This window comes from Nylanderia fulva, unplaced genomic scaffold (genome assembly GCF_048542155.1).
Source record: "Nylanderia fulva isolate GAGA-0341 unplaced genomic scaffold, ASM4854215v1 Scaffold16, whole genome shotgun sequence".
NCBI lineage: Eukaryota > Metazoa > Arthropoda > Insecta > Hymenoptera > Formicidae > Nylanderia > Nylanderia fulva.
Genome location: NW_028189835.1, coordinates 2,682,160 through 2,707,608, shown reverse-complemented (window position 1 = coordinate 2,707,608; position 25,449 = coordinate 2,682,160). Strand labels below are relative to the sequence as shown.

The window sequence follows — 25,449 nt, the reverse complement described above, 5'->3', positions numbered from 1 at the left end:
TCCGATTTCGATTTCTCGATCCCACGTATTTGAAATGTCTACCGCGAGAGGTCGCCCTCGTCGTCTTAGATGCGCGCCGCCTCTCTTCTGCCTCAACCCGGCTGCGCGAGTGGATATGTGTGCATCATATTTAATTTATATATATGTATATGATAGGCACAAGATATCGAGCAATAATCTTTTTCCATCATAGATTAATATTCTACGAATCACGTTTCTAACATAACAGATAAGGCTAATAATGCCGTTGCAAGTTCACGACGTTCAGGTAATTATCCGATTTCGATCGGGGAAAACACGCGTCCTCCCCTCGAGATCGAGTGATTTAAGACTAAACACGAGGGAGGGTTATCTCCGAAACGTTATTCACGTTCGCGTTTATTGTCGCTTTTTTTCACGATCTAAATATATACTTCTATTTCGATTTAAATGTACTCGTGCACGAGCAGAACAATGAGATAATGTATATATATATTCTGTTTCTTTTGTCCTACAGCAAAATGTCGTGGAGCCAATGCAGGTTGATGCTCCTACAGAGGATAATGATAATGCTGAGGAAGAACCGTATATAGTAGAAAACCCAACGTTGGTATGTAAAAAAAGATTGGTCTATCTTTCTAGAAAGATTTCTTTTGAAGGTTAAACAAATCATTGTTACGTTTCCTTACCCTCAGGACTTGGAGGTATATGCCAACAGCTATACCGGACTTGCAAAATTACATAGACTTGTATATATCGCCGATCATTGTCCATCGTTAAGAATAGAGGCATTGAAAATGGCAATTACTTATGTGATGACCACATACAATGTTTCGCTCTATATAATGCTACATAAAAAGCTCGTCGAAGCCATGGGGACTCCTGGTTTACCAGACGTGGCGGCGCAGTCTACTTCGCAGGACATGTTAACAATGGATCAAACATGGGTGGAGACTCGATCTAAGAAAGCTGCCCTAAAATTGGAGAAATTCGATACCGATTTGAAAAATTACAAGAGCAATTCTATCAAAGAGAGCATACGAAGAGGCCACGACGATTTGGGAGATCATTATTTGAATTGCGGCGATCTTGTTCACGCCTTGAAATGCTATTCCAGAGCACGAGATTACTGTACTAGCGGCAAACATGTTGTGAATATGTGTTTAAATGTAATCAAGGTTTCTGTATATTTACAAAACTGGTCGCATGTACTTAGTTACGTTACCAAGGCTGAAGGAACACCAGATTTTCCAGAGTTGCACGGTAAAGACAACAATCAGGCTATTATTACAAAATTAAAAGTGGCAGCAGGTCTAGCAGAATTAGCAACGAGAAAGTATAAAATGGCTGCGAAACATTTTTTACAAGCATCCTTAGATCACTGCGACTGTCCCGAATTATTATCTCCTGGAAATGTGGCTCTCTATGGCGGACTTTGTGCTTTAGCTACCTTTGACAGACACGAACTGCAGAAACAAGTTATATTTAGTAGCTCTTTCAAATTATTCCTAGAGTTAGAACCGCAACTTCGAGATATAATTTTTAAATTTTATGAATCAAAGTACGCATCCTGTTTGAAATTGCTCGATGAGATAAAGGATAATATTCTTTTGGATATGTATATAGCGCCTCACGTAAATCTGTTGTATACACAAATTCGAAATAGGGCCTTGATACAATACTTTAGTCCTTACTTAAGTGCGGACATGAGACGAATGGCAACTGCATTCAACAGAACAGTATCCGAATTGGAAGATGAACTCATGCAACTTATCCTTGATGGTCAGATTCAGGCTCGTATAGATTCACATAATAAGGCAAGTCTTGCTCGCAGACTTAATTACATACATATATCTTTCTTTAACAAGTATTTGATATTTTCAACAAATGTTTTTAAATTATTACAGATTTTGTACGCGAAAGACGTCGATCAACGTAGCACTACTTTCGAGAAATCTATGAGCATTGGAAAAGATTATCAGAGGCGTACACGTATGTTGATCTTAAGAGCCGCAATGTTGAAACAGCAAATTCATGTAAAGGTAAATTATAATTTATATTTAAATTTATAGTCAAATTAATTTATAATTAAAGAAGATATCTTTGAGATTATCAAGTTCTTCCATTGTTGCATAGTATTAACTATGAAATCTTTATTGAAACACCTTGTTTACTGGTGTATTTAAAAACATAATTTATTTTAACATAGAGTCCTCAACGCGACAGTACACAAGGAGGTGAGATGTCGGTAGCACCAGGAAATGGTACCTTAGCAGCAAAAAATTGAACCGTGTTTAATATTTTATGTTCCGAGAAAAAAAAATTTATACGTGTTAACTGCCACAATCAGCTAGGTATGAGATAAGATTTCATCTCCGCATTCGATATTGTTACTTGCGTTCTTTCCGAAGTTGATGTCCTATACCTCATTTTCAACGTATAATATATGGCATGTATATAATATTGCTACACTGTGTTTATAAAATAAAAAGCGACTTTCTCTTTCAATTATGATTGAATGGAATCATAACAGAGATGTGTAACATAGACCAACCTTTTGATTAATTTAACATAAAAGTTATACTAATATGTTCTTTTTCACATAAATAAAATATGTATTAAGAAATCGTAATTTTAAGTTGCTCTGTATACAAACGATGTGAACGAATTTAAGACTTTAACATAATCTGCTGGGATTTAGAATAAATTCATTACATTAAATACACGCACGTATATCGTTTATATACAATCCATTAAATTTTTCCATAATTGCAAATCTAATAGAAAATTAAAATAATCTCTGTTATGTATTTATTATATATATATTTTTTATATACATAAGCTTTTATCTACTGTACACATGTATCTGATGAAAAATGTAACACGATCGAATAGATTAACAAATTGGATATATTAATTAAATACATTGAATTTCGTATATTATTTATAAAGAAGAAAATATATTAATAATATATATATATATATATATATATTATATTATATATTTTTCTTATAATATAAAGAAAAAAGAGAGTTTAAAAAAAGCGCCTTTTCAGGAGAAATGTCACGTGACGAAAAATGACGAATCAAAATTAGTCACGTGACACCGCCGAAAGAAAAGCGAACGATTCGATATCATAGTAACAGTCCAAAGTCCCTAGGAACTAAAATTCGCTCGTTTCGTCGACCCGGAAAACTTGCCCAACTTCAGACGCGTGCGAAGTCCTAAATCGATCCTAATGGACGTCTACTGAGATTTCGTCAGTGCGATGCGTAAACAAGTCGAGTTTAGCGAGGCAGCGCGCGAATGAGAAGATTCATCGGTTGCGAGGTTTCGTTCTTGACAGCGAGAGAGTTGGCCGTTTTTATGTGATCCCGAGACCGGATGTGTCGTCATGTCGTGTTGGCCAAGTCGGAGTATCATGACATATTTTATATGTTAATATTCTAATCCGCGAAGTATATATATACATTATATTATATTTTGTCGCGACGAAACGTGAAACGTCCCGAAGATGGTTTTGGCGGACCTAGGACGTAAAATTACGTCGGCTCTGCGGTCGCTCAGCAATGCGACCGTCATCAACGAGGAGGTGAGTTTTCGAAGGTGTTTATTCCGATATTGTCATGAAAGCGAAACTTTGCTTGACGTTTTGTAAACAACGGATTGAAATTATTTAATATTCTTCCATGTACATTGCGTTTTTATTTCTTACTTTAGCGTAGGACATTTCCTAACTTTTTGTAGATATATCTATGTATCTCTAATTATCTCCAATAACCTCGTTATATGTGTCAAACTTATGTTTACATTGTAAGATTTTTTCAAATAATCTTGAATTTATGTATTTATGTTGTTACAGAATTTTATTTTTCTTTTCGATTCGATAAATTATTTTTTTAGAAATAATTCTTAATTTTATACTTTTTTTAATTATTTTTATACACACATATGTCTCGTTGTTCTTTTGGTATTTATAATTTTCTCGCTATTGTTTGTAATATTGTATGTATTTTTATAACGCATTTTTATTAACAAATATTAACAAATATGCTTTCCCCAACAGGTTTTGAATTCTATGCTGAAGGAGATATGTGCAGCATTACTTGAAGCCGATGTAAATATTAGATTAGTGAAAAAATTACGAGAAAATGTGCGCCAGGTTATCGATTTTGAAGATATGGCTGGTGGTCTTAATAAAAGGCGGATGATACAGAGTGCCGTCTTCAAAGAACTAGTAAAGGTTAGTTTATCGTCTATTGTTATATTTCTAGAGGCAATAATATTTATGATAAGGTGTACACAAAATTGATGCTAACACAGAGATAGTTCTTAGCATTTAAATAAATGTTGAATAATTTTTTTAGTTGATTGACCCTGGTGTAAAAGCGTATCAACCAGTAAAAGGCCGTCCTAATGTGATTATGTTTGTCGGTTTGCAAGGTTCTGGTAAAACAACAACCTGTACCAAACTTGCGTATCATTACCTTAAGAAAAATTGGAAGGCATGTTTAGTATGCGCCGATACCTTTCGTGCTGGTGCATACGATCAGATAAAACAAAATGCTACGAAAGCTAGAATACCATTTTATGGAAGGTAATTAAGAAGCAAATAATGCTAATCCTACAATTATTTTTTAATTTGGAATTATTATTTTTAATTAAAAAGCAGAAAATGCTGATCCTACAATTATTATTTTTTAATTTTATGTATTTATACAAATGCACAATTCCTTTTAAATTTAGCTATACTGAGGTGGATCCTGTAACAATTGCCCAGGATGGTGTGGACATGTTTAAGAAGGAAGGATATGAAATAATCATTGTAGATACAAGTGGAAGGCATAAACAGGAAGAATCATTGTTTGAGGAAATGTTGCAAGTCGCCAATGCTGTGGTAAGATTATAATACATTTTTTTGTATAAAAAATTAGTTTTTTTTAATACTGATAAGTTTTTGTGTTGTAGCAACCAGACAATATAATCTTTGTAATGGATGCAACGATAGGTCAAGCTTGCGAAGCGCAGGCGAAAGCTTTTAAGGAACGCGTTAATGTTGGTTCCATCATAATTACGAAACTGGATGGCCATGCTAAAGGTGGTGGAGCCCTTTCTGCGTGAGTTTTTTCTAGTTTAGTATCTTTTTACTGTCTATCACGTTATATTTGTGCAAAATAAAAATATAAAATTATTTTTTATTATATACTTCTAAAACAAATGGTTGTAATAATAATTATTTTCATAATTGATTATTGTTTTATTCCTTGAATATTTAATTCTTTTCAGTGTTGCAGCAACACAAAGTCCTGTAATATTTGTTGGTACAGGAGAACATATAGACGATTTAGAACCATTTAAAACAAAACCATTTATTAGTAAATTGTTGGGTATGGGAGATATTGAAGGTCTTATTGACAAAGTAAACGAACTCAATCTGGACGACAATGAAGAATTACTTGAGAAAATCAAACATGGTCAATTTACTTTACGAGATATGTACGAACAGTTCCAAAATATCATGAAGATGGGACCATTTTCACAATTAATGGTGAATATCACTGATACAAATTAATAGGAAAATTAATTTCTTTCAATACAAGTTCAATAGAATAATATTTATAATTTGTATTCATGTAAAAATTGAAAATGTAACAATATTTTATAATTTGTTTCTAAAGTTTCATTTTCACTGTATGTAGGGTATGATTCCTGGATTTAGTCAAGACTTTATGTCAAAAGGAACAGAACAAGAATCAATGGCAAGGTTAAAGCGGCTCATGACTATTATGGATAGTATGAATGATTCAGGTTTGGTATCATGTTTTTTATGATAATTTGTCTAATTTCAGTTATTATTTAATGTGTTGTATATTTATGTTAGAATTGGACAGTAGAGACGGAGCTAAGTTATTTAGCAAAACACCTGGAAGAATAATTAGAGTAGCAAGGGGGTCTGGTGTAACAGAAAAAGAAGTTAAAGATCTAATTACGCAGTATACAAAATTCGCAGCTGTTGTTAAGAAAATGGGAGGCATAAAAGGTTTGTTCAAAGCAGGAGATATGGCGAAAAATGTTAATCCTACACAAATGGCAAAACTGAATCATCAAATGGCTAAAATGATGGATCCGCGTGTATTACATCAAATGGGTAAGTAATTTTATTATAATAGATTTTTTTAATCTATTGAAATAAATTGAAAATATTTTTTATTGCAAATTTTTATGTGAACTGAATATAATTTCTTAAATGTATTATTAAAAAATTAGATCAAGTTTCAATAAAAAATGTATACACAGTAGTCCAAAGATATCTGTTATTTCATATTTGAAAATTTGTAGCCATTTTTTAAAAATATTTTTCCATTATTATTTTAGGTGGTATGCCAGGACTGCAAAATATAATGAAACAATTACAACAAGGCGCTGCAGGTGGATTGGGAAATTTAATGGGAGGTTTTGGTGGTAAATCCTGAGATGAGGTTCCAGGCAGTGCAACTACTGCCATTAAGGACGTTACATACCGTTATATACAACTTACGAGAAAATTACGTCGTATTTGAACTACGATATTGAAGGAATTGTGTTTAGAACATTTTTCTTTTCAATTGTTGAATGTGTTTTATATAAATAATGGCAACACGATGTAATGGCAGTGACATTAAAATCTCATATCCTTCTGATTCTTCGAGATACTTTATAATTTTTTCAATTGCTCAGCGAATCGTTAAAAAAATACTTTTGATGTAAATGCAATAAATTATCAAAATATGCTACAAAGTTTATGCCATAATAGAAATTAACTTTTTATCATATTGTTTACAGTCCCTTTATGTTTCCTTACATATTGTAAATTTTGTTAAGCTTCTTTTTTTAAACAAATTTGTTGCTTACTATCTTTTTAATATTGACAAATTCTATATAGATAATATTTGTTGTATTTCTATTATGTTAAATATGCATATTATGACAGAAAAAATAATAACAAAAAAACAATATTTTTAGTTGGATGTTGACCTTATCACAATCAAGTAATAAACATGCAATTGACATGTGATACATATGATTATCAATGCAAATATTTATATTAAATATAATAAGAGAAGCATATATTTTGTTTAAAAAGAAATAGAAATAAAAATTAACTATTATTTTTCAGTTTCACACAACATAGTTTCATGTATTTTGCTTTTATAAGTAATGTCATAATAACTAATATGTTTTAATGTTAATTAGTTTATTTGTCCATGTAAGTAATATTTGATGAAATAACAAAACTAATGCAAGACTATTATTTGCGAGTTTCAGATCTTTATTCTAAAACAGATGACAGATCTTGTTATATATGCGTATAATTTGGAAGTATATGGCACATTTTCTTCTCTTAAACTGGTTATATAATTTATGATGTTTCTCTTTGATATTATCTAATCCACGATATTATATCGGTTATCTATTTGCTTTTGAGATATATGAGAACAATAACAACGTAGGAAACATTATATTCAACATTTTGCGCATAATATATAAATCAATTCGCGCGTATATATAAATATCTTTGATTTGACTCAACCACAGGTACAAGTGCTACACTCTACTAGAGCATTTATAATACTGTATATGTGCTTTAAATATCTTAGCAACTTATTTGTACAAAAAGATCTTTGAGCAACCGAAGTAGAGTGTAAAATATCAAGTAATATATTAAGTAGGAATGTAACAGTTTCGATGGAAATGTATACGTTTCAATGTAAAATACTTTAAAGCTTTTTCGGAGAACAACTAGATAGATTTATCGATATTGCGCGCGCGTGTTCGAAGAATTACAATCCTATTGACGTTTGTTGTTTACTATCCGACTCCCTAAATAATACCTTGGAAATGGTACGTGTCAAAGGAAACGTTTCATTTGTGCCGTAGCAAGTGCCATTCCAATCGTCAACGTTCAAAGACAGAATCATGGCTCCCTTGAAGCCACTAGTGCGAATCCATGTACTCTGCAACACAAATATATTTCGAATTAATTCATTTTACATGTTAGATTGCACACAGATCTTATAAATATAACTATTAATTTATTTCACATGTTAGATTGCACACAGATTTAACAATCAATATTTATTCCGTTCAAACAACAGAGAAAAACAAAGGATACCTTGTAATATATGCTCTCCTCGTCATCGTAAGATATCCATTCTCTGTCTTTGAACACGTATGGCACGCGACTTTCTTTGTTGAAGACTTTCACAGCTCCGGATTTAAAAAATTGACAAACTGTAGGATAAGACACAAAGCCCTTTATGCCAAGCTTCCCGAATCCGCCAGCTGGAGCTTGTAAATTGTGATTCAATGGATTGTCTAGCTGGTAAGAGTGACCGTAAGCCGGTATGCCGACGACGATCTTCTCCCGTGGCATCCCCTTCGCCACCCAATATTGAGCAGAGAAATTCACATTTAATGTGGATAAATAACCGGTTTCTGTACGACGTGGGAAGAGAGGAGCGTTCAAATCCGTGACTGGGAAGTACCAAACGTAGAAATGATAATCATACGTCATGAGATTCACAAAGTCGACATACCTGTAAAAAAAAAATATATATATATATATTTCTTATTTAATAATATATCGCTCTTGTTAAATATTTTATAATTATTATATTTTTTATATGTATAAAATGCGTACTCTGCCATTTCAGGGACACTGTAACTTTGATCTACAATGGCCTGCGGTGCCGCGACCGCCACTGTCAGAAGTAATTTTTGTCCGCTACGATCGAATTCCTTCCGTAATTCCTGTAACAGCTGCACAAAGTGTATCTTTTCACGATCGTCGGCTCCTATCCACGCCGGGAACTCCCAGTCAACGTCGAAGCCGTCCAAATGATAAGTTTTGGTTACATTTAATACTGATCTTATAAACCTGAACAGAGAGTGATCAACAATAGTTACATATTTATCTTGAAAATTTATATTACGCGTATATCGCACATGAACATACTTTTTTCTATTCGCGTGAGTTTTCACCATCTCGGAAAATCCATCGTGGAGCTCATTATTTCCGCCGGCGCTGATCATGACCTTCAATTTAGGTTCGCGATTCTTTAAAGCGACAACTCGCTCGTACACCCACGCATTCTCTCCTACATCGAGCATGTTGTTTACCACGCTCGCAAAACCCACGATAATATGCGTACAAATATGAGGGTCAATGTGCGACGGACTGAGCTCCCACGACGTGTTCAGGTTCCACGGTATTGTGTAGTAGCATACGATGACCTGGCTGAAATGTGTATATTTTTGACATAAGTTACATTATGTATTTCAAATAGATTTCAAATAATCATGTACTAATTGGGAAACATTTCTTTTTCACCTGGTGCTATTGCGGTGGTATTGGTCCGATGCACCGACACTTGTGTTCCTGTCCGCATTCTGATTCTCCTTCGTCGATTCGGCGTACATCCGAGCCCTACGTAGCCACGCAACAATCTTGGCATTGTCAATCTGTTCCTCCACGAATCTATCGTCTTTGGGAGGAGCCCTCAGAACGAGAATGCCGAACCAGGCGCGAGTGATAAACAGGACGCCGACGATCAGGAATGTCAGAGTGAGGCAAACAACTTGCGTTCTCCAGCGTGGTCTAAAAAGAGATATTAATTTTATTATATTACTCGAGATATTTATTTTAATTATTTTATATTTTATATTGTTTTATATTTATTATGTCTTAGTCTATAAATGTGATTTAAGAGGATTTAAGAGGAAAATTATACATTAATCACAAGTTTTAAACACCAAGTTTTAAATGTTGGGAGTTGATCAATTCGCTTAGGGTTTAGAGATGACATTTAAGGCCAGAAATACATTGAAGCTTTTTGTTTTTTCATAAAACTTAGCACTTAAATCACCTTAAATCACCCTTTGTAGAGTAGGACTAAAAATAGTCCAAGTAACAATACACAAATGATTGCGCGCGTATGACAGACCGTGACAGATGTGGAACATTTATGCGTCAAGCGATCCTCGATTAATTATGGTGACCTTTTGCGACTAGGGAGAGGCGTGTAAGTTCAAAAGCCAGGAATGACGTAAGGATTTGCCCATAGCGCGAAAAATCGATACAAAATTTTCTCTCTCTCTCTCTCTCTCTTTCTCTCAACACACACACACACTCTCTCTCTCTCTCGATTACGTTTCATTAAGCAAGCAATCCCGAAGAACACGCGAGTGTTTACGCAAACGCGATACACTCGCCCTCTCCTCTCCTCTTTGTAATAATAAAAAAGTGTCATAATACATAAAGATGCATGCATACTCACTGTCGTATATCGGTTAATAATTCATATTTGGCCTGCGGCACAGGTATTTGGTTAACCATTGAATGATTTTATTATTTTTACTAAATTGTCTGCGACGAATATCTTAATATTAAAAAAAAAAAATTGACACGCGAGCGATTTTTTATATTTATTTTTGTCGTCAATCCGTTTGACACTTCGTTCCAAGATCCCGCTAAAAATCGCGCGCAATTGACAGCTGACAGCTCGGAGATTAATAAAGCGTCGTTAAATTGGAACGCACACGAAAAGTCATATATAGCAACGAGATTCGCGTTTATTTACGTCAGTTGCATAAGTACGAGATGGGTGTGTTTCCTCGCGATTTATATGGGCCACCGAATATATACGGGCAACAATAATCGCGATCAACCGACGTAAGCATGTGTTCTTCTTTTTCTGTATGGCTGCTAAGGCATCTGGGGGATTCGCCTATATGCCACAATGTGCTTGTTGTAGGGAATTTGTTGCAGGTTTCAATAAATTGCGGCTATCTCTTCGTTCCGTAAGCATGTATGCATGTATGTCTAGAAATGTACAAATACAGAAATACACGCGTCAAATTTTGTTGCTCTTCCGCACGGATCGCCGATTGATTCGGAAATGCATCTCTAGGAAACGTGCATCCGTCGAAGTTTGTTCGTTTTCATTGCATACGAGACCATTTGAAGGCATTAGATACGTAAAACATAGATATCATTGCTGATATGAAGATGGAGGGAAATTTTGAAAAATTAGATCTGCTTGATCTCATATCGTTTTTTTATAAAATAATGATTTACACATTATAATTGCTTGAGATTACATACATATATTTTTTGTTACATATATTTATATATATATATTTTTTATATATATATTACATTTGTATATTAAATTATTTAAAAATATGATAAAACTTGTTAAATACGTATGTTCGAATAAAGCATACGTATATATAAATAGCACCACATAAAATCCAGAAAAATGTAAAATTGCTTTTAAATTAAAATGTAAGCACAAATATACATTTGATTATCTAACACAATAATAAAATATATAAGAAAAACTATTCAGTGAAAAATATTAAACACTCAGTCTAGAACATCATAATATAAAAAGATTCGATAAATTATTTTCTATTAATTTTTTTTTAATTAAAACGAACATATTGTTTCGATTAATTGGAAGCAGCCTTATTGTGAAATTATATATAAAACTTATACCTAAGAAAGAACCTGTAGTAAGTACATTCCATTGAATTTGAGATTTGGTATCGATATATATATTGTGAAGTGAATCACAGCAAATTGTTGAATTAGGATATTAGCGAGACAGTAAGACGTCATCCTCAGGTCTCGGTAAACGTCGATAACGTTCCTGTGTTACCAAGTATACAGTTAAGCCACCAAATATAATAAAGAGTAATCCTATACAGTTTATCAGTATTCCTTCACCCACAAAAGTTTTGTATTTGTCCCTGAAATTTCAAGTAGAAAAGAACGTATCTTTTTGCATTTAATTTTTTTGTAACATTTTTTCTCAATCAATTGCTACGTACTGCAAACTAAAGATTGCTTTCTCGTTGAGTCCCAATAAACACGATGTGATTGCACCAACAAAGGCTGCGACACCAAAGTATACATGTATTGGCATATAAGAAGCTCGTAATGGTCCTTGTAACCCAGGGAAGAGGAATGAGACACATCCAGCGACCCACTGTAAATGAGAGATAATAAATACATATATTTCTTAATTCTAGATATTATTGCAAATAATTATCATATATTTACCTGACAGCAAAATAATATTACGGTCGTTAATCCCACCCAGCTATGTAATGAATACATATTTGGTATAGGATTAGGCGATGCTAAATTATGACTGTCAAAGACCGCTACTAAGGCAATCACTGTCAATAATACAATAAAGAACATCATTCCTGCATGGGTGAACTTTAGTCGGCGTTTGCGAACGTTTCTTTGCGTTCTATAGATGAGCATGGCTAGTGAGTAGAAAACACTTGTAAATGATATGTACACAATCTTGTAATAGAAAAAGAAAATTAACTTTTTATGGAATACCATTAGCATACAGAAACACGAGTCCTATAGTCATTAATAGAGGATGCCAATTAAACTCAAGCTGCGGATTAGACTTCCATGAAAAACCATCTCTATAGTAACTCGTCCATATGATTACCAAAATCATGAGCAGTGCTCCACATGCTTCGTGAATGCTGAGAAGTGGAGTAAAACCTTCCAAAGAACGAGCTTGGGATGATTCATCTATTTGATCCATATCTAGAAATGTTTCATATCTCATTATACATAAAGTATTAAGATTAATTAACGATATAACGATAATTTAAAACAGAAAATATGTGCATGCTAAGTTTATATAAATTCTACAAATATTTGAGTGTTGTATGAAATGATGCGATGCTAAATTTCTGAAATTCTTAGTTGTTGCACATACCTAGACATCTCGCATATTCATACGGATAATTTGACATTTTGTATGCAAGTGTTTAAAAACAATTTCTAAATAATCGTAACAAGATTTTTTTCTTCCTGTACATTAATATGACAATAGATTTCTTTAGAAGCAACAGGTCAAGAGTAAAACATTGATAGAAGGCAAACAAATGAACTAAGAAAAGTCTTTACATGAAAAGTAGTAGATAACAAAATATATTGTCATCTATAATATGTGATAAGAGACACATAATCTATCAATTTAGATAATAGGAAATAAGACTAGCAAATCAATTTTCACATTATATATGTATATGTGGATATGATAATGTGTTATGCGCTATAAAAAGAAATAAAAACGATGAATAAAAAACATTTCATTTGTAAACAAAGTGATGTGTCATCATTAGAAGACCGAACATATGTTTCCTCAAGCAGCTGATGTAAGAATTACTAAAGTGGCGGCGGCCACTTTTATCTTTTAAATGGACCGACGCATTCTTATAGATACCAGCTCTTATCAGTTTCTTGATGATGTGATAATGTTTATATACAGAGGAAAGACGTTTTTGACAAATATCATGTTTTTATCGTGTATACGTACTTCAGCTTTTTATGAATAACACCTGCTGCAGAGATATCAACAAGTATTTAGTGCATATACATATGTATAGGTTATATGTACATACACATATATATATTATATATATATGTATAGGTACATGAGCGTCACACAAATAAAATGTTCAAGTTTCTATTGATTTTTTCCTTGACCTAACAATAAGAAAACATTTGCATCTGGCAAAAGTTTTTGTAGAGGAGAAAAATGAAAAATAGCATTTGACAATACGTGAATGACTTAAGATGTAATTTACATATGAAATCAAACCGAGATATGCCGGCAAAATCAAATGCATCAACGAGGGAAATGCAATTTTAATTTTTAGAAAGATTATAACAATTTTTTAACGTCGTCTATTTTAAGAAATTTAATATCGATAATTATTCTTTTATTTCACAATTCTATTTTATTTATTTGTCATTACAATTATAAAAATAAGTGTTTTATCATTTTTTGTTAACTATATACTACTATCATATTGATTTGAAAAGTGGCGCGCCAACAATCGAGTTTAATCGATAGTCTAACTGCGTTTCGATATATTCATCGTCTACTGACAATCTATAGTTTATGTCACGCACACTATGGATTTTCCGTCACTTTTGTAGCTCGAGTGTTAATTTATTTGTATATATTATTGTCGTCTTTTTTGGAATAATGTATTTATTACTGTTTTTGAGAAAAAAAATACAAGTTGGCTATGTTTATAGGTGAAATAACCTAACCATCGATAAAGTGTTTACATGACCTTTATATATGTTTGAATTATATTCCTTACCGGCAATTTCTGATAAACTTTCGAAACGGAAAAATTAATTTAATATATACTGGCGATACTCAGGTACGTTTTATGATCTTTTTCTATGTATATGTATATATTTATAAAAATTATATATGTATTTATATTAACAATAATGCACTCAACAGTTAATTGTCACAAAGAATTTTATTCTAACCAAATATATATAGTATTGCGCTATATATATATTATTTTGATATGAGGTGAATGTCAATTAGAAATAGAACACGATTTTTAGTATCTTTTAAAATTTATAATCTACTTATATATATATATATATACATATATATATATATATATTAAATATCTTTATATATTTAAAATAAATATTCTAATATATATATATATATTATATATACATGTATTAATTGATTTTCTATAGTGTGTTGATAAAAATTACATATGACGATTATAAAAATATATATCTCTTTGAAATTTGCTTAATTGGAGAAAATTTTATAGATTCTTTTCTTGAAAGATTACAAATTTCTGGATGTCTCAAATATTTAAAAAAGCTTTTTAAATATACATTTCCTTTTTAAATATACAATATCACATATTACATCTCTATATATAAATTTATATTTTAGTCTTTAATTATATTAAATCTCAGCTGATAAATATGCTGGATACGCCGGAAATTTGTATTATAGATATTGATAATACACTTTGATAACTTTAAAAAAACGAACTTGCGGAAACAAAGTTTGATTAAATTTAATCTTGTTAAATTAATAAAATAATTTATATAACTTTAGTAGAAATTGTTGCATCTTGACGAGTCCTTTTTTATTTTCATACAAAATAAGTCACGCGATAGGAAAATCATATCGCACTGTATTTTATATTTCTTTGCATTTCTCTTTCTTCTAACAATGAAATATTTTTTACAGATACATATGGTAACTCAGATGGCATTTCCGAGGCTGCTATTAATTAGCAACCTAATATTCGCCGCTTTCATTGATAGAAATGTGGTAGCTGATTATTTGTCCGATGAGATTACTCGTCCCTGTTTCCCGCATGACATAATACCGGAGGATTATTATTACGTCCAGCTAAGATTACACGTCAATGATGATGATAATAATAATTGTAATAATAATAATAAATATAATGCATCAGACTGTCGCGCATCGTTTCATTCGCATATCAAGACACAGCGAATCAATGGCGATCTTACTTTCGATGGCAAAGCCGTTATACTTATCAATATCACTCATCCAATGCGAAACATGACATTACGCCTACGACAATCGCAAATTAATTTATTAACAATAAAATTGAGAAGTGTATCTAACAGAAAATATGAGATCCAACCAGAAAAATACTTATACGATGATGATGCGGAAACGTGCAGCCTTTATTATAAGAATGAATTAAAAGAAGGGCATTATATTCTAAATGCGAATTTTGAGGGCACTATGGGTAGAGATCTCGAAAATATCTCTACAATCTCCTATATGAGTAAAGGAATGAAAAAGTGAGTAAAATCAAGAACATTTTGTATTTGTTATAAAATATCATTTATATTATCTTTATAATAAATTATATATATATAAATGATGTGTGACTATACGTTATATAAAAATTAAACATATTATATAATTAAAAATATTATTTCTTCAAACACATTATTTAATACTATATATAAATGTATTTGAGAGCTTCATTATTTCTAGTTTATTAATAATAGTTGATTTATAAATTTATCGTCTCTAAGATATGTCATTTTAAAATGTGACAGGTGGGTGATAATAAGTGAATTTCAAATGCTTATGAACCAATTGATATTCCCATGTTTGGATCAATCGAAATTAAATGTTAACTTTAACATTTCCTTAAAGCATAATGGATACACAATAATCTCGAATATTGACGAAATAACGCATACGGTTCAAAATGGCATGGCATCATGGCAATACAGTATTCCTCCTATGTCATCTAATTATTTCCTGTTTGCCATATTGAACGATTTCATTTATATTCATTATAAAGAAGAGCTCTTCTTGTGGTGCAGAGAACAGATATACTCACAAGTAGGCCTGTTTATGTGGGAATTTGTTGAAAAAATCCCAAAAAAGCTAGAAGAGAATTGGTATATTATAGAAGATGAGAAGAATAAGAAAAAAACACATTTTATAATTCCAGGTTATCGAGAAAATGGTCTAAAAACTCGAGGACTTTTTTTATATAGGTAAAAATATCTATATAATTAAAATGCGAGATATTAATTAAAAAGCAAAATTATTTGACGATTTTTTTTAAATAAAAAAATATATATGTTTCTATTTCTTTCTATATGTAAATAAATAATTATAGTTTTGCTATTATTTATCTTCATAGACTTTTACGAAATAATAATAAAAAATATATGTAATATATTTTCAAATTTATTTAAGAGAATTCATATTTTTGCTCTTTTATCTTTCAAAATTTATCAGATTTTATATTAATATTTTAATAAAGACTAGTGAATTGCCGTTATGTAAATTGCTTTCGATATAAACTAATATAATATTCAATATGTAACTGAGACGTACAAAATTAATTCATTTTCTTAATAATTTATAAGGTTTTTATGTGAATATATAACGGAAAATAATTTTTAGCGAAATAGATGTCACATACTTTCACTTATTTGACCACAGTACAAAAGAAATTCAAATAGTGCAATCAATAACGCGGAAATTATTACAGCAATATTTCGGTGATACATCATCTTGTTTGCTAGATGGACTCATTACGTTGTTGGAAGTGAATACCATCGAAGAGGTATTATTTCATATATCTATCACATTAGTTAGAATATTTAAATTTTTATATTTTTAGAAAAATTTTTTTGACATTGTTATAATACAATTTCAAAGTTTTCGTAATTTTTTATGTCTGTTTTTCTCTTTCCCAGTTAAAACCAGAATATTAATCATTCGATTCTATTAAATTTTTATAAAATTTAAAGTATGTATAAAAAAGTTATCACAGAAAATTAACGTATATATTAACATTTATTCCTTTTAGTTTTTGCCAGAATCTCAAATGGATTTATTCGTAGTTCAGAAGCAACACGAATCTCTTCATTTAAATTATTATTTTAATGGAGAAGCCCTAGAAAACAAGTGCTCTAAAAGCACTCGAACTAATTCTTCTCCATATTACAACAAAGGTAAGATGCAATAAATGTATATATAATTAAAACAATTATCCGTAAATTCTCAAACGCGAATTTTTATAAAGATGTTGATCCAACGATAAAACAATTATTATATAATAAATTGTAACTTTTCTTATGTTTCTTGTAACATGCAATCAATTAATGAATTAAAATATTAATTTTAAGTTCTTATATATATAATTTAGATTCCTTATATATGTATATGTCCTTAAAATTAATTTTTTCTATGAAATTAGCTAAGAATTTATGGACACTAATAAATTTATTTCAAACATATGTAATATATATTCTAAATGTCATGATGTTGCATAGCTCCCTTTTTCCTGCGTATGTTGCAATATTTAATTACCCATGACGTGTTTCGGGAAGGTGTCCACAAATACATAAAAAGACAGTAAGTACTATGTAATTGGATTATAATAATTATATGCATCAATTGGATTATAATAATTATATGTCGATGATTATATATGTTCGTCACCACACACACATACACACATTCACATACGTAGTACTTTATATTGAGTATTTTTATTTAATGTCATTAAATTAAGTAATTAAATATAAATTAATAATAATTTCATAAATGTTCTGATCTGATTTCCTGCGATCTGTTACAATGTTTATACTTGTTAATAATCTTATTTTCCAAATTTAGTGCATCTGACTCAACAACAGTTCCTAACAATTTATGGGCCGCTATGCAAGATGCTCTACATGAGAATTCACAAAACGAATACAAGGAGAATATTCATAACTTAACATATCTAATGTCTAGTTGGATAAAACAAAAACATTATCCTGTAGTGACAATAAAACGACATGTCGATGACACTGTCTCTATGCAACTAGAAAGTTATATTCCAACCGATATGAGAGATACATTGATGATTCCTGTAACTTTTACTTCGCAGTCACATCCTAATTTTAATCATACTTCGTATAAAAACGTCAAATGGTTAAGCAGTGTATTACACAATTGGCCGATTGTTAAATTCCCTTTGTATTTTGAAGAGAATGGTTGGATCATAGCAAATTTAAAGCAAGCTAGTAAATATTGATCTTTACAAATATATATTAAAAATATAAATATGATGTTTTCTAAATCGGCCAACAGAGCCAAAGCACGAAAAATTAATTATTCGGAACTGTATCTCTTGGTTTGAGATCACAAAGTTCCATATATAAATTAATCTCGAAACTTACATATGGAGAAATAGGCGCGATATTTCTCCATATGTAAGTTTCGAGATTAATTTATATATGGAACTTTGTGATCTCAAACCAAGAGATACAGTTCCGAATAATTAATTTTTCGTGCTTTGGTTCTGTTGGCCGATTTAGAAAACATCATATTTATATTCTTTATATTGAGATTCTTTATATTGAGATAAAAATATTTAATTCTGAATATATTAAAAATATTTTAATTTTTATTTATATCTTTTTCTAAATGAATGAAAACATATATTTCGCACATGCACAATATTATATAATTTATTCACTAAAATATTATATTCTCCATTGTATTATAAAACTTGGATTCAATCTTATTTTGCTTATAACTTAAAAAATCAATTTAAATTAATAACATAATTTTTTATACATAATGTAATTCTATGGAATATATTTTAGTGTAAAAATGATTATATAATAATTTGCAACTTTTACTACAATATAATTTTTTAAAAATATCTTTTATGCACTTTACATACATATATACATATCATACATATACATACACACTTTGAATTAAAAGGAAAAAATGTGTTAATAATCAAAAAGGTTTAATGATAATACATATAAAATTTATTCATTACAGACTACTACCGTGTAAATTACGATTCTGAGAATTGGGACAAAATCGCGAATTATTTGAACTCTTCAAACTATACGGAAATACACGTTCTCAATCGTGCACAAATCATTGACGATTCGTTTCATCTTGCCATACAAGGATTACAGGATTACTCCTTATTCTGGAAGATTTCAAGCTACTTGTCGCGAGAGACAGATTATATAGCGTGGTATCCTATGTTCAAAGCTCTTGAATATATATCTAGCATCTTTCCTTTTGAAAATGAAAAAAGAGTTCAAGATATCAAGGTAAATAGTAACATAACAAAAATATAAAAGGAGCTATGTTGTAAACATTACATTGACTTTTTAGTAAAAATAAAATAGAATTTAAATATTATATATATATATATATATATATATATATATATATGTATATATAATAAGTACATAGGTATATATTATTTTCTTATTTCTTCAGGAATCAACAAAATGTAACATTGATAATATTTAACAATATTTTTAGGATTTTCTAAATAATATATTTGATGGTCTTTTTACAAAGATAGAATATTTATCTAACGATACCGATAATGAGTTTACTAAATATTTAAAGCAAGAGGCCAGAAGATGGGCATGTACTCTTAATCACAATGAGTGTCTAATACAAGCCTACAATAAAATGGGACAATATGCCGACAAATCTCGAACGCAGTACTTTTCTTTATATTTATTTATATATTTTTTTGTGTTACACGAATCTATTAATAAATTATTTCATTAAGGTACTTCATAAAGATTAAATTTCTAATGATTTTTTTAGTATGAATCCATGGGAGAGAGAATGGACATTCTGTCAAGGTTTTAAGTCAGTGGATATTTATACTTTGAAACAGGCGTCTTATATAATGTTGCACGATTTTGGTGGTCAAGCTATGATGTTCATGAGTTGTGTACGAAAGATTCCTATCAATAATGAATTTTTTGAAATTGTGAATTTGCTCAGATATGATCGAGCAAAGATGACAGATAAGATCTTTCTTTTTTATTCTGTTATTGCAAAACATGCTAGGGACCCTAAAACGCTTGATTTTATACTTTCGGAGTTTTACAATATAAAACCCAGGTAAATCATTTTTTATATATATTAATGAAAAATCTGTAACCATGAAATGTTTATTCATATATACTGACAATCTATATAAATCTGCTGTGTTGCATTTTTTATAGCCAAATTAATACAGAAGCAGCATTAATTGTTATTATCAATAATATATATTCAGATGAAGAAAGCAGGAAGGTAAATTTTATAAAGTTAAACTTCATTTATTAAGATTTTAAAATTAATCTTATATATTTATCTCTATATATACTTGCGTATATATATTTATTATATTTCTCTTATGTTAAAAACGAAAAAAATTATTTTATGTTTAATATACAAACATGCAAGAAAATTATGAATACTCTATAATAATGTGAGAACTTATTAATTACTTAATAAAAATAAATGTCTAAATAATCTGTTTCAGGTAATCTCATTTCTGATACAGGATGACAATATAAATAGATGCCTAAAGAATATCATTAGATTTAAGATTAAATTACGCGCATCTCAAATCAAAACTCAAAAAAATTATTTTCTGCGTTTAAAATTTGCAGAAAACATAATATACAACAACAATATACACCATAACAATAAAACATAAATGAAAAAAGAAACTAATCTCTATAGGAGATAATAAATTTATAATTAATATATATATATATTGATAATTTGTATATTTCTACTTTATTTTTAAATTTATATAATTTATTGTCTTGTTAATAATTATATTTTTTAATAACTGTAATATTTTAATTATTATTATGATTAGTTTTACTAGAGTCTAATAATTATCTAATAATTATTAACCCTATAGTTAATACTGTTATTGATATCATATATAATATATATTCACATTTATTATTAAATTCGTTTAATAATGAATTTAAATATATTAAACTTTAATTTTAATATTATTGTTATTAATATTTTTAACATGAATATTGTATTTAACCATATTAATATTAAATATGTTCAACAATAAGATATATTACTATATTGGTTATTTATATATTTTTCCTATATTAATCCATTTTCAATATTCATTTTAATAGTATAATTTATTTAAAATTCGAGATATAGCTTTAACTATTTGATTTATAGTAAATCACACGACATTATTTTATATTTTACTGTACTATTACTATCACTGTATTTTTTATTTTATTCTTAGAAAGTACATGTACACATATATACACATAATAACTTAAGTTTTGTTTTATAACACGTCACCTATATTATTTCATATACAAAATTAAATTCAATATACCATAATTAGATAAATATGTATCTTTTAAAATTGAAATAAATCTTTGTTATATTAATGAATCTTCACAACGAAGGTATTCTCCAATATCTGCTTGGTGAAAGCAAATTGTTGCCATAGGATCTGCATATTTACAGTCGGCTGTACTTTTTGCAGCAACGCCAAATCCCTTATATAAAATTTAATGAAATATTTATTGAAAAATACTATAAATAAGTTTTACATGCATTGTCTCATTATTTGTAAATTAATAATGTTTGAGGCAAACATGTAATCAACAATTGTATTTAAAAAATAATTGTAAATTTAATGAATTACATACCAATGGTACATCGTTCATGGAAAATATAACGACACCCTGATATTGAGAAGTACCTTCAGTTATACGAGCAAGACCTGACTTCATAATGTGATGTCCATATAGAAATTGTTGTTCTGCAGAAGCTTTCACCCAAATTTTGTGCTTAATGTACAAACAATTGTCTATTATTAAATTTACTTACGTCTCTTAATAAATACCCCGTTTTCTGATATTACTTCTAATACTGAAAATCTATAGTGTATGTAACATAAACTACAGCATTTCAGTACTGGCAGTGAATATCAGAACACAACCGCAATTTGATTTCAAATACTTACTTGTGCATAAGGTGCTAAATAATGTAAGGCAGTGACGTGCAGCCTAAACTTTCCTGATTTTGTGAATTTACCGAAACAAGTGCCTAAGCTCAACAAATGATCGGATCCCACAGTGCTCGCTAAAGATAAAATCTTTTCCGACACATAATAAACTCTGTCCTTATTTTCTCGGAAACAATAAACGCCATCCGGTCGATCAATCAAGTTTTTCAAATTCGAGCCGATACTGTAACAAGTTAAATTTCAAGAAAATCATTAAATTTCTACGCTTTTGAGATGCATTCTTATACGATTTTTAAGTAAAAATCTTATGCGGAGGAAAAAATGAATTTGAATATAACTTAGAAAAATTGAATTAACAACTTACTATTTCGTTAGCTTCTCAAATACTAGCTTCGTTTTCTCTTCCGACAGTTGCTTCATTTTCGCGAGAAATTTTCTTCTTCTTTCGTGGCAAGAAACAGCAGTACTAAAATGAGAAATTTTGTATGTACACATTCACCACGTGTTCGTTTACCACGTTTCCTACAATCATAGAAAACACGCGTCACTAGAGACGATGTTGCTAAAAAAAAAAAATCCAATTTCTTTCACCAGATGGCGCGACTAATCGCAAAACGAGTCGCGTCAATCTTCATGACGTGGCCCGTCAGTGACGTTAGTCGACGACGTCGACGATCGGTTGCCGGGTTGGAGTTGTTGTGGCACGTTTAAGGTTGGGATCGCATTTTCTCCCTGTCCCCGTAGTAGAGACACAATCGTGACAGGAGACAGTCAGCACGCTGAAAAGAGGAACCTGTAAAAAATGAACAAGATCGTATCTTCGCTAGCTTTAGCTAGCATACTCGCTTCCGTGGCTCTCGCCACTGACAAGATCTGTCAGAAGCCCGAGATCGTCGCCTCGTCCTACGTTACGGAAGACGCAACCGTGCTCACGAATGTTGCCTTCACCATGCAATTTGTGTTGAAGTGCAGCGATGGTGTGAAGGGAATTAGTCTTTACGCCGAGGTCGAGGGCAAGTTACTACCGGCTGCCAGATTGAGCGCCGACAATAAATATCAGGTAGTGCAGCGGTTGCTTATTCTTAACATAAACAAAATCTAAGCAAAATTATAGCCTTGTGTGTCAAAAACAAAAATTGTAAATTAAATACTATAATTTTATTAAAAATTAATATATACTTAATTCTATTATATATTAATAAAAATTATATATTAATATTATGATATATAATTATATATTAAAAATTAATATATATTATACATATAGTATAATTATAATATTAAATAAAAAAAACTAAGAATATAATTATATGTTAATTTTATAAATTAAAATGTTTAAAATTGATGCTTGAAAGTCAATCTTGAGCTAGTACTTAGTTGGAACATATGTTTTGTGTGTCATAGATATCGTGGACAGAGGATATCAAGAAAGCGAGATCTGGTGATTACTACATAAAGCTATATGATGGAGATAAATACAATGCTGTTCGTAAAGCGATAAGGAATGGAGAGGATCATGACAGTGTGAATCCATTGGCGGTGGTTGTCCTTAACAATCCAGGGGTATATCTTGGTCCTTGGGTGAATTCTGAATTTTTGGCTGCATTCCTAGCTATTTTTGTATCCTATTCGGCGTTTTCTGCAAAGTACAAACTTCTAGCATAGAAAATTTTTGTTATTTAAAAAAAATAAAATATTTAAACATGGCAAAAAAAGTACTATTTATGTCCTCAAAGTCTTCTTGCACATGCTATAAAGTTTTTCTTTTTTACATTTAAGTTTTTATTGTAAATAAGTTGCAGAAAAATTGTATCAGAAATTTATTATATCAACATTTAAACTGTTAGTACCTATTAAGTCTTTATATACCACAATCCTAATTTTTATATTTAACAAAACTGTCAACTTTATTTTAGATAATTTGCCAAACTTCGCATCAATTATATATAGCTGTAGCAAAAATTTTATTATATTATAAAATTAACAAAGTAATATTTACAACACATCACAATATATATTTAATAAATGTCATGTGGTGGTGGTTTTCCAAATAAGTGTTTCCATGAAGGTGGATACTTTAAATTACTACCATCGTTTGTTTCTAACACGTGTATCCACTGATTTAAATAGCACACCAGTGCTATCGCGTCTGCGATATTATCCCCCTCAGAACAGAATTTGAACAGGATGGCACAAGGAATATTAGCCCGTGACAAAAAGTTAAATATACTTTTTGCAAATCCACCTCCAGGTATCTGCAACTTTCCTTCTACCCTTGTATCAGATGTAACTTTTGGTTTATGTAAAATCCAATTGAGATTGTCAAAAAGCTGGCCACTCTCTGACTGTATGTCCGATGAAGCTACATATCTCAATTTAAGATGCTGTGGCTGGATATCTCTCTTTTCATAATCGTAACTGCTCCCAAGGATTATCACCTGGAAGAAAATTAATTATATATATACAATGTATTAATAAATTTATAATATAAATTTTATTGATATATATATTAATATTAATTTATAAATTAATATATATATAATATATTAAAATTTATAACACATATATATTAATAAATTATATATATATATATATAATGAAAAGAAAATTAAAGACATGAAATAAAATATATTACTTTAGCTATTTTTCTTTCAGTAACGAATCGCGCCAATTCATTGAAAAATTCTGTCAGCTCTCCCACATAAGGCGAACGGATCTGCACGACGACGACGCGTTTCTCGGAACCGGCGTAGACGTCGATCGCCGTGATAAGCTCGTCCGAGGATTCATGATAAGCGTTTGCGCCTACGATGGGCACAAATGCCGCGCTGAAGATCTGGCCAATTTTTTGCAGGTTAAGATTTGAAATGAGCAAGTCAGCGGACAGCTGACCGACGTTCCCGACCGCCACTGACGGCAAAATAAGGGTATAATTTTCCAAATTAACATCCTGCATAAGTTTAATCATTTTCTTTTCCGTATCTTCTCTTTTATTCGTAAACCAGGAGGCTAAATATTCTTGCAAAGTAATACTGTCACTGTCACATTTACATACCTACACATTGACATTTCTGTTTTCGTTTTGTCTGCATTATCTGCACTCTTGTCAAATTCTTCTCTCTCTCTCTCTCTTTCTTTCTCTCTCTACTCTCTTTCTTTCTTTTTCCAACACTCGAGAAGTGCAGAGCGCAAATAAAAGGAGCAGCATCTGTCAGTTCAAAGAATTCCTCTATATCGAAAAAAAAATTCCCTATTGAGCGAGCCAATCAGGA

The 25,449-nt window shown here is 30.5% G+C and overlaps 8 protein-coding genes across 9 annotated transcripts; 4 read left to right on the top strand and 4 right to left on the bottom strand.

The window, feature by feature from the left end:
• Positions 1-68: 68 nt before the first annotated feature.
• Positions 69-2,487, top strand: CSN1b (COP9 signalosome subunit 1b). Its single transcript, XM_029314994.2, has 5 exons — positions 69-268; positions 497-589; positions 675-1,796; positions 1,887-2,021; positions 2,189-2,487. Exons 1-5 carry the CDS (start codon positions 242-244, stop codon positions 2,264-2,266), a joined length of 1,455 nt encoding a protein of 484 aa, XP_029170827.1. The 5' UTR covers positions 69-241; the 3' UTR covers positions 2,267-2,487.
• A 624-nt stretch (positions 2,488-3,111) lies between these two features.
• On the top strand, positions 3,112-6,760 carry Srp54k (signal recognition particle 54k). Its single transcript, XM_029314835.2, has 9 exons — positions 3,112-3,572; positions 4,047-4,223; positions 4,348-4,577; positions 4,727-4,877; positions 4,949-5,097; positions 5,267-5,528; positions 5,680-5,788; positions 5,862-6,128; positions 6,356-6,760. The coding sequence occupies exons 1-9, from the start codon at positions 3,495-3,497 to the stop codon at positions 6,451-6,453; spliced, it is 1,521 nt and encodes a 506-aa protein (XP_029170668.1). The 5' UTR covers positions 3,112-3,494; the 3' UTR covers positions 6,454-6,760.
• A 508-nt stretch (positions 6,761-7,268) lies between these two features.
• Positions 7,269-10,734, bottom strand: LOC114940264 (chitinase-3-like protein 1). Its single transcript, XM_029314836.2, has 6 exons — positions 10,297-10,734; positions 9,351-9,617; positions 8,976-9,257; positions 8,661-8,897; positions 8,133-8,556; positions 7,269-7,974 (listed from the first exon to the last, which is right to left on the bottom strand). The coding sequence occupies exons 1-6, from the start codon at positions 10,353-10,355 to the stop codon at positions 7,801-7,803; spliced, it is 1,443 nt and encodes a 480-aa protein (XP_029170669.1). The 5' UTR covers positions 10,356-10,734; the 3' UTR covers positions 7,269-7,800.
• Positions 10,735-11,425: 691 nt separating this feature from the next.
• On the bottom strand, positions 11,426-13,464 carry LOC114940338 (transmembrane ascorbate-dependent reductase CYB561). 2 transcript variants are annotated; one of them, XM_029314962.2, is made up of 5 exons: positions 13,375-13,464; positions 12,378-12,596; positions 12,087-12,298; positions 11,855-12,012; positions 11,426-11,773 (listed from the first exon to the last, which is right to left on the bottom strand). In XM_029314962.2, exons 2-5 carry the CDS (start codon positions 12,592-12,594, stop codon positions 11,620-11,622), a joined length of 741 nt encoding a protein of 246 aa, XP_029170795.1. In that variant the 5' UTR covers positions 12,595-12,596; positions 13,375-13,464; the 3' UTR covers positions 11,426-11,619. The 2 variants fall into 2 exon arrangements, with proteins under 2 accessions (XP_029170795.1, XP_029170794.1); XM_029314961.2 differs by lacking the exon at positions 13,375-13,464 and adding an exon at positions 12,772-13,224.
• Positions 13,465-13,977: 513 nt separating this feature from the next.
• LOC114940337 (aminopeptidase N-like) lies at positions 13,978-21,016 on the top strand. The gene is made up of 12 exons (XM_029314960.2): positions 13,978-14,233; positions 15,085-15,674; positions 15,939-16,388; positions 16,804-16,966; positions 17,213-17,357; positions 17,679-17,760; positions 18,025-18,416; positions 19,189-19,472; positions 19,690-19,877; positions 19,987-20,289; positions 20,394-20,463; positions 20,696-21,016. The coding sequence occupies exons 2-12, from the start codon at positions 15,091-15,093 to the stop codon at positions 20,870-20,872; spliced, it is 2,838 nt and encodes a 945-aa protein (XP_029170793.2). The 5' UTR covers positions 13,978-14,233; positions 15,085-15,090; the 3' UTR covers positions 20,873-21,016.
• Positions 21,017-21,409: 393 nt separating this feature from the next.
• On the bottom strand, positions 21,410-22,727 carry LOC114940247 (60S ribosome subunit biogenesis protein NIP7 homolog). Its single transcript, XM_029314811.2, has 4 exons — positions 22,542-22,727; positions 22,175-22,400; positions 21,858-21,998; positions 21,410-21,704 (listed from the first exon to the last, which is right to left on the bottom strand). Exons 1-4 carry the CDS (start codon positions 22,670-22,672, stop codon positions 21,585-21,587), a joined length of 618 nt encoding a protein of 205 aa, XP_029170644.1. The 5' UTR covers positions 22,673-22,727; the 3' UTR covers positions 21,410-21,584.
• An 86-nt stretch (positions 22,728-22,813) lies between these two features.
• Tapdelta (Translocon-associated protein delta) lies at positions 22,814-24,492 on the top strand. The gene is made up of 2 exons (XM_029314813.2): positions 22,814-23,237; positions 23,582-24,492. Exons 1-2 carry the CDS (start codon positions 22,980-22,982, stop codon positions 23,840-23,842), a joined length of 519 nt encoding a protein of 172 aa, XP_029170646.1. The 5' UTR covers positions 22,814-22,979; the 3' UTR covers positions 23,843-24,492.
• LOC114940246 (proteasome assembly chaperone 2) lies at positions 24,118-25,282 on the bottom strand. Its single transcript, XM_029314810.2, has 2 exons — positions 24,813-25,282; positions 24,118-24,615 (listed from the first exon to the last, which is right to left on the bottom strand). The coding sequence occupies exons 1-2, from the start codon at positions 25,143-25,145 to the stop codon at positions 24,196-24,198; spliced, it is 753 nt and encodes a 250-aa protein (XP_029170643.2). The 5' UTR covers positions 25,146-25,282; the 3' UTR covers positions 24,118-24,195.
• Between the last annotated feature and the right edge of the window lie 167 nt (positions 25,283-25,449).

Excerpts from the sequence above, each read along its gene's own strand:
- CSN1b (XM_029314994.2), top strand. The coding sequence starts at position 242 with ATGCCGTTGCAAGTTCACGACGTTCAG. Across the intron at positions 1,797-1,886 it reads GTATAGATTCACATAATAAG|ATTTTGTACGCGAAAGACGT; the intron begins GCAAGTCTTGCT and ends AAATTATTACAG. Across the intron at positions 2,022-2,188 it reads AACAGCAAATTCATGTAAAG|AGTCCTCAACGCGACAGTAC; the intron begins GTAAATTATAAT and ends ATTTTAACATAG.
- Srp54k (XM_029314835.2), top strand. The coding sequence starts at position 3,495 with ATGGTTTTGGCGGACCTAGGACGTAAAATTACGTCGGCTCTGCGGTCG. Across the intron at positions 4,224-4,347 it reads TCTTCAAAGAACTAGTAAAG|TTGATTGACCCTGGTGTAAA; the intron begins GTTAGTTTATCG and ends TAATTTTTTTAG. Across the intron at positions 5,789-5,861 it reads GGATAGTATGAATGATTCAG|AATTGGACAGTAGAGACGGA; the intron begins GTTTGGTATCAT and ends TATTTATGTTAG.
- LOC114940264 (XM_029314836.2), bottom strand. The coding sequence starts at position 10,355 with ATGGTTAACCAAATACCTGTGCCGCAGGCCAAATATGAATTATTAACC. Across the intron at positions 9,618-10,296 it reads TTATTAACCGATATACGACA|ACCACGCTGGAGAACGCAAG; the intron begins GTGAGTATGCAT and ends ATCTCTTTTTAG. Across the intron at positions 8,557-8,660 it reads AGTGTCCCTGAAATGGCAGA|GTATGTCGACTTTGTGAATC; the intron begins GTACGCATTTTA and ends TTTTTTTTACAG.
- LOC114940338 (XM_029314961.2), bottom strand. The coding sequence starts at position 12,808 with ATGTCAAATTATCCGTATGAATATGCGAGATGTCTAG. Across the intron at positions 12,597-12,771 it reads TGAATATGCGAGATGTCTAG|ATATGGATCAAATAGATGAA; the intron begins GTATGTGCAACA and ends AAACATTTCTAG. Across the intron at positions 12,013-12,086 it reads TAATATTATTTTGCTGTCAG|TGGGTCGCTGGATGTGTCTC; the intron begins GTAAATATATGA and ends TCTCATTTACAG.
- LOC114940337 (XM_029314960.2), top strand. The coding sequence starts at position 15,091 with ATGGTAACTCAGATGGCATTTCCGAGGCTGCTATTAATTAGCAACCTA. Across the intron at positions 16,389-16,803 it reads CGAGGACTTTTTTTATATAG|CGAAATAGATGTCACATACT; the intron begins GTAAAAATATCT and ends AATAATTTTTAG. Across the intron at positions 17,761-18,024 it reads CACAAATACATAAAAAGACA|TGCATCTGACTCAACAACAG; the intron begins GTAAGTACTATG and ends TTCCAAATTTAG.
- LOC114940247 (XM_029314811.2), bottom strand. The coding sequence starts at position 22,672 with ATGTGTACATACAAAATTTCTCATTTTAGTACTGCTGTTTCTTGCCAC. Across the intron at positions 21,999-22,174 it reads ATTTAGCACCTTATGCACAA|CACAAAATTTGGGTGAAAGC; the intron begins GTAAGTATTTGA and ends TTGTACATTAAG. Across the intron at positions 21,705-21,857 it reads CCATGAACGATGTACCATTG|GGATTTGGCGTTGCTGCAAA; the intron begins GTATGTAATTCA and ends ATTTTATATAAG.
- Tapdelta (XM_029314813.2), top strand. The coding sequence starts at position 22,980 with ATGAACAAGATCGTATCTTCGCTAGCTTTAGCTAGCATACTCGCTTCC. Across the intron at positions 23,238-23,581 it reads GCGCCGACAATAAATATCAG|ATATCGTGGACAGAGGATAT; the intron begins GTAGTGCAGCGG and ends TGTGTGTCATAG.
- LOC114940246 (XM_029314810.2), bottom strand. The coding sequence starts at position 25,145 with ATGATTAAACTTATGCAGGATGTTAATTTGGAAAATTATACCCTTATT. Across the intron at positions 24,616-24,812 it reads CTGAAAGAAAAATAGCTAAA|GTGATAATCCTTGGGAGCAG; the intron begins GTAATATATTTT and ends ATTTTCTTCCAG.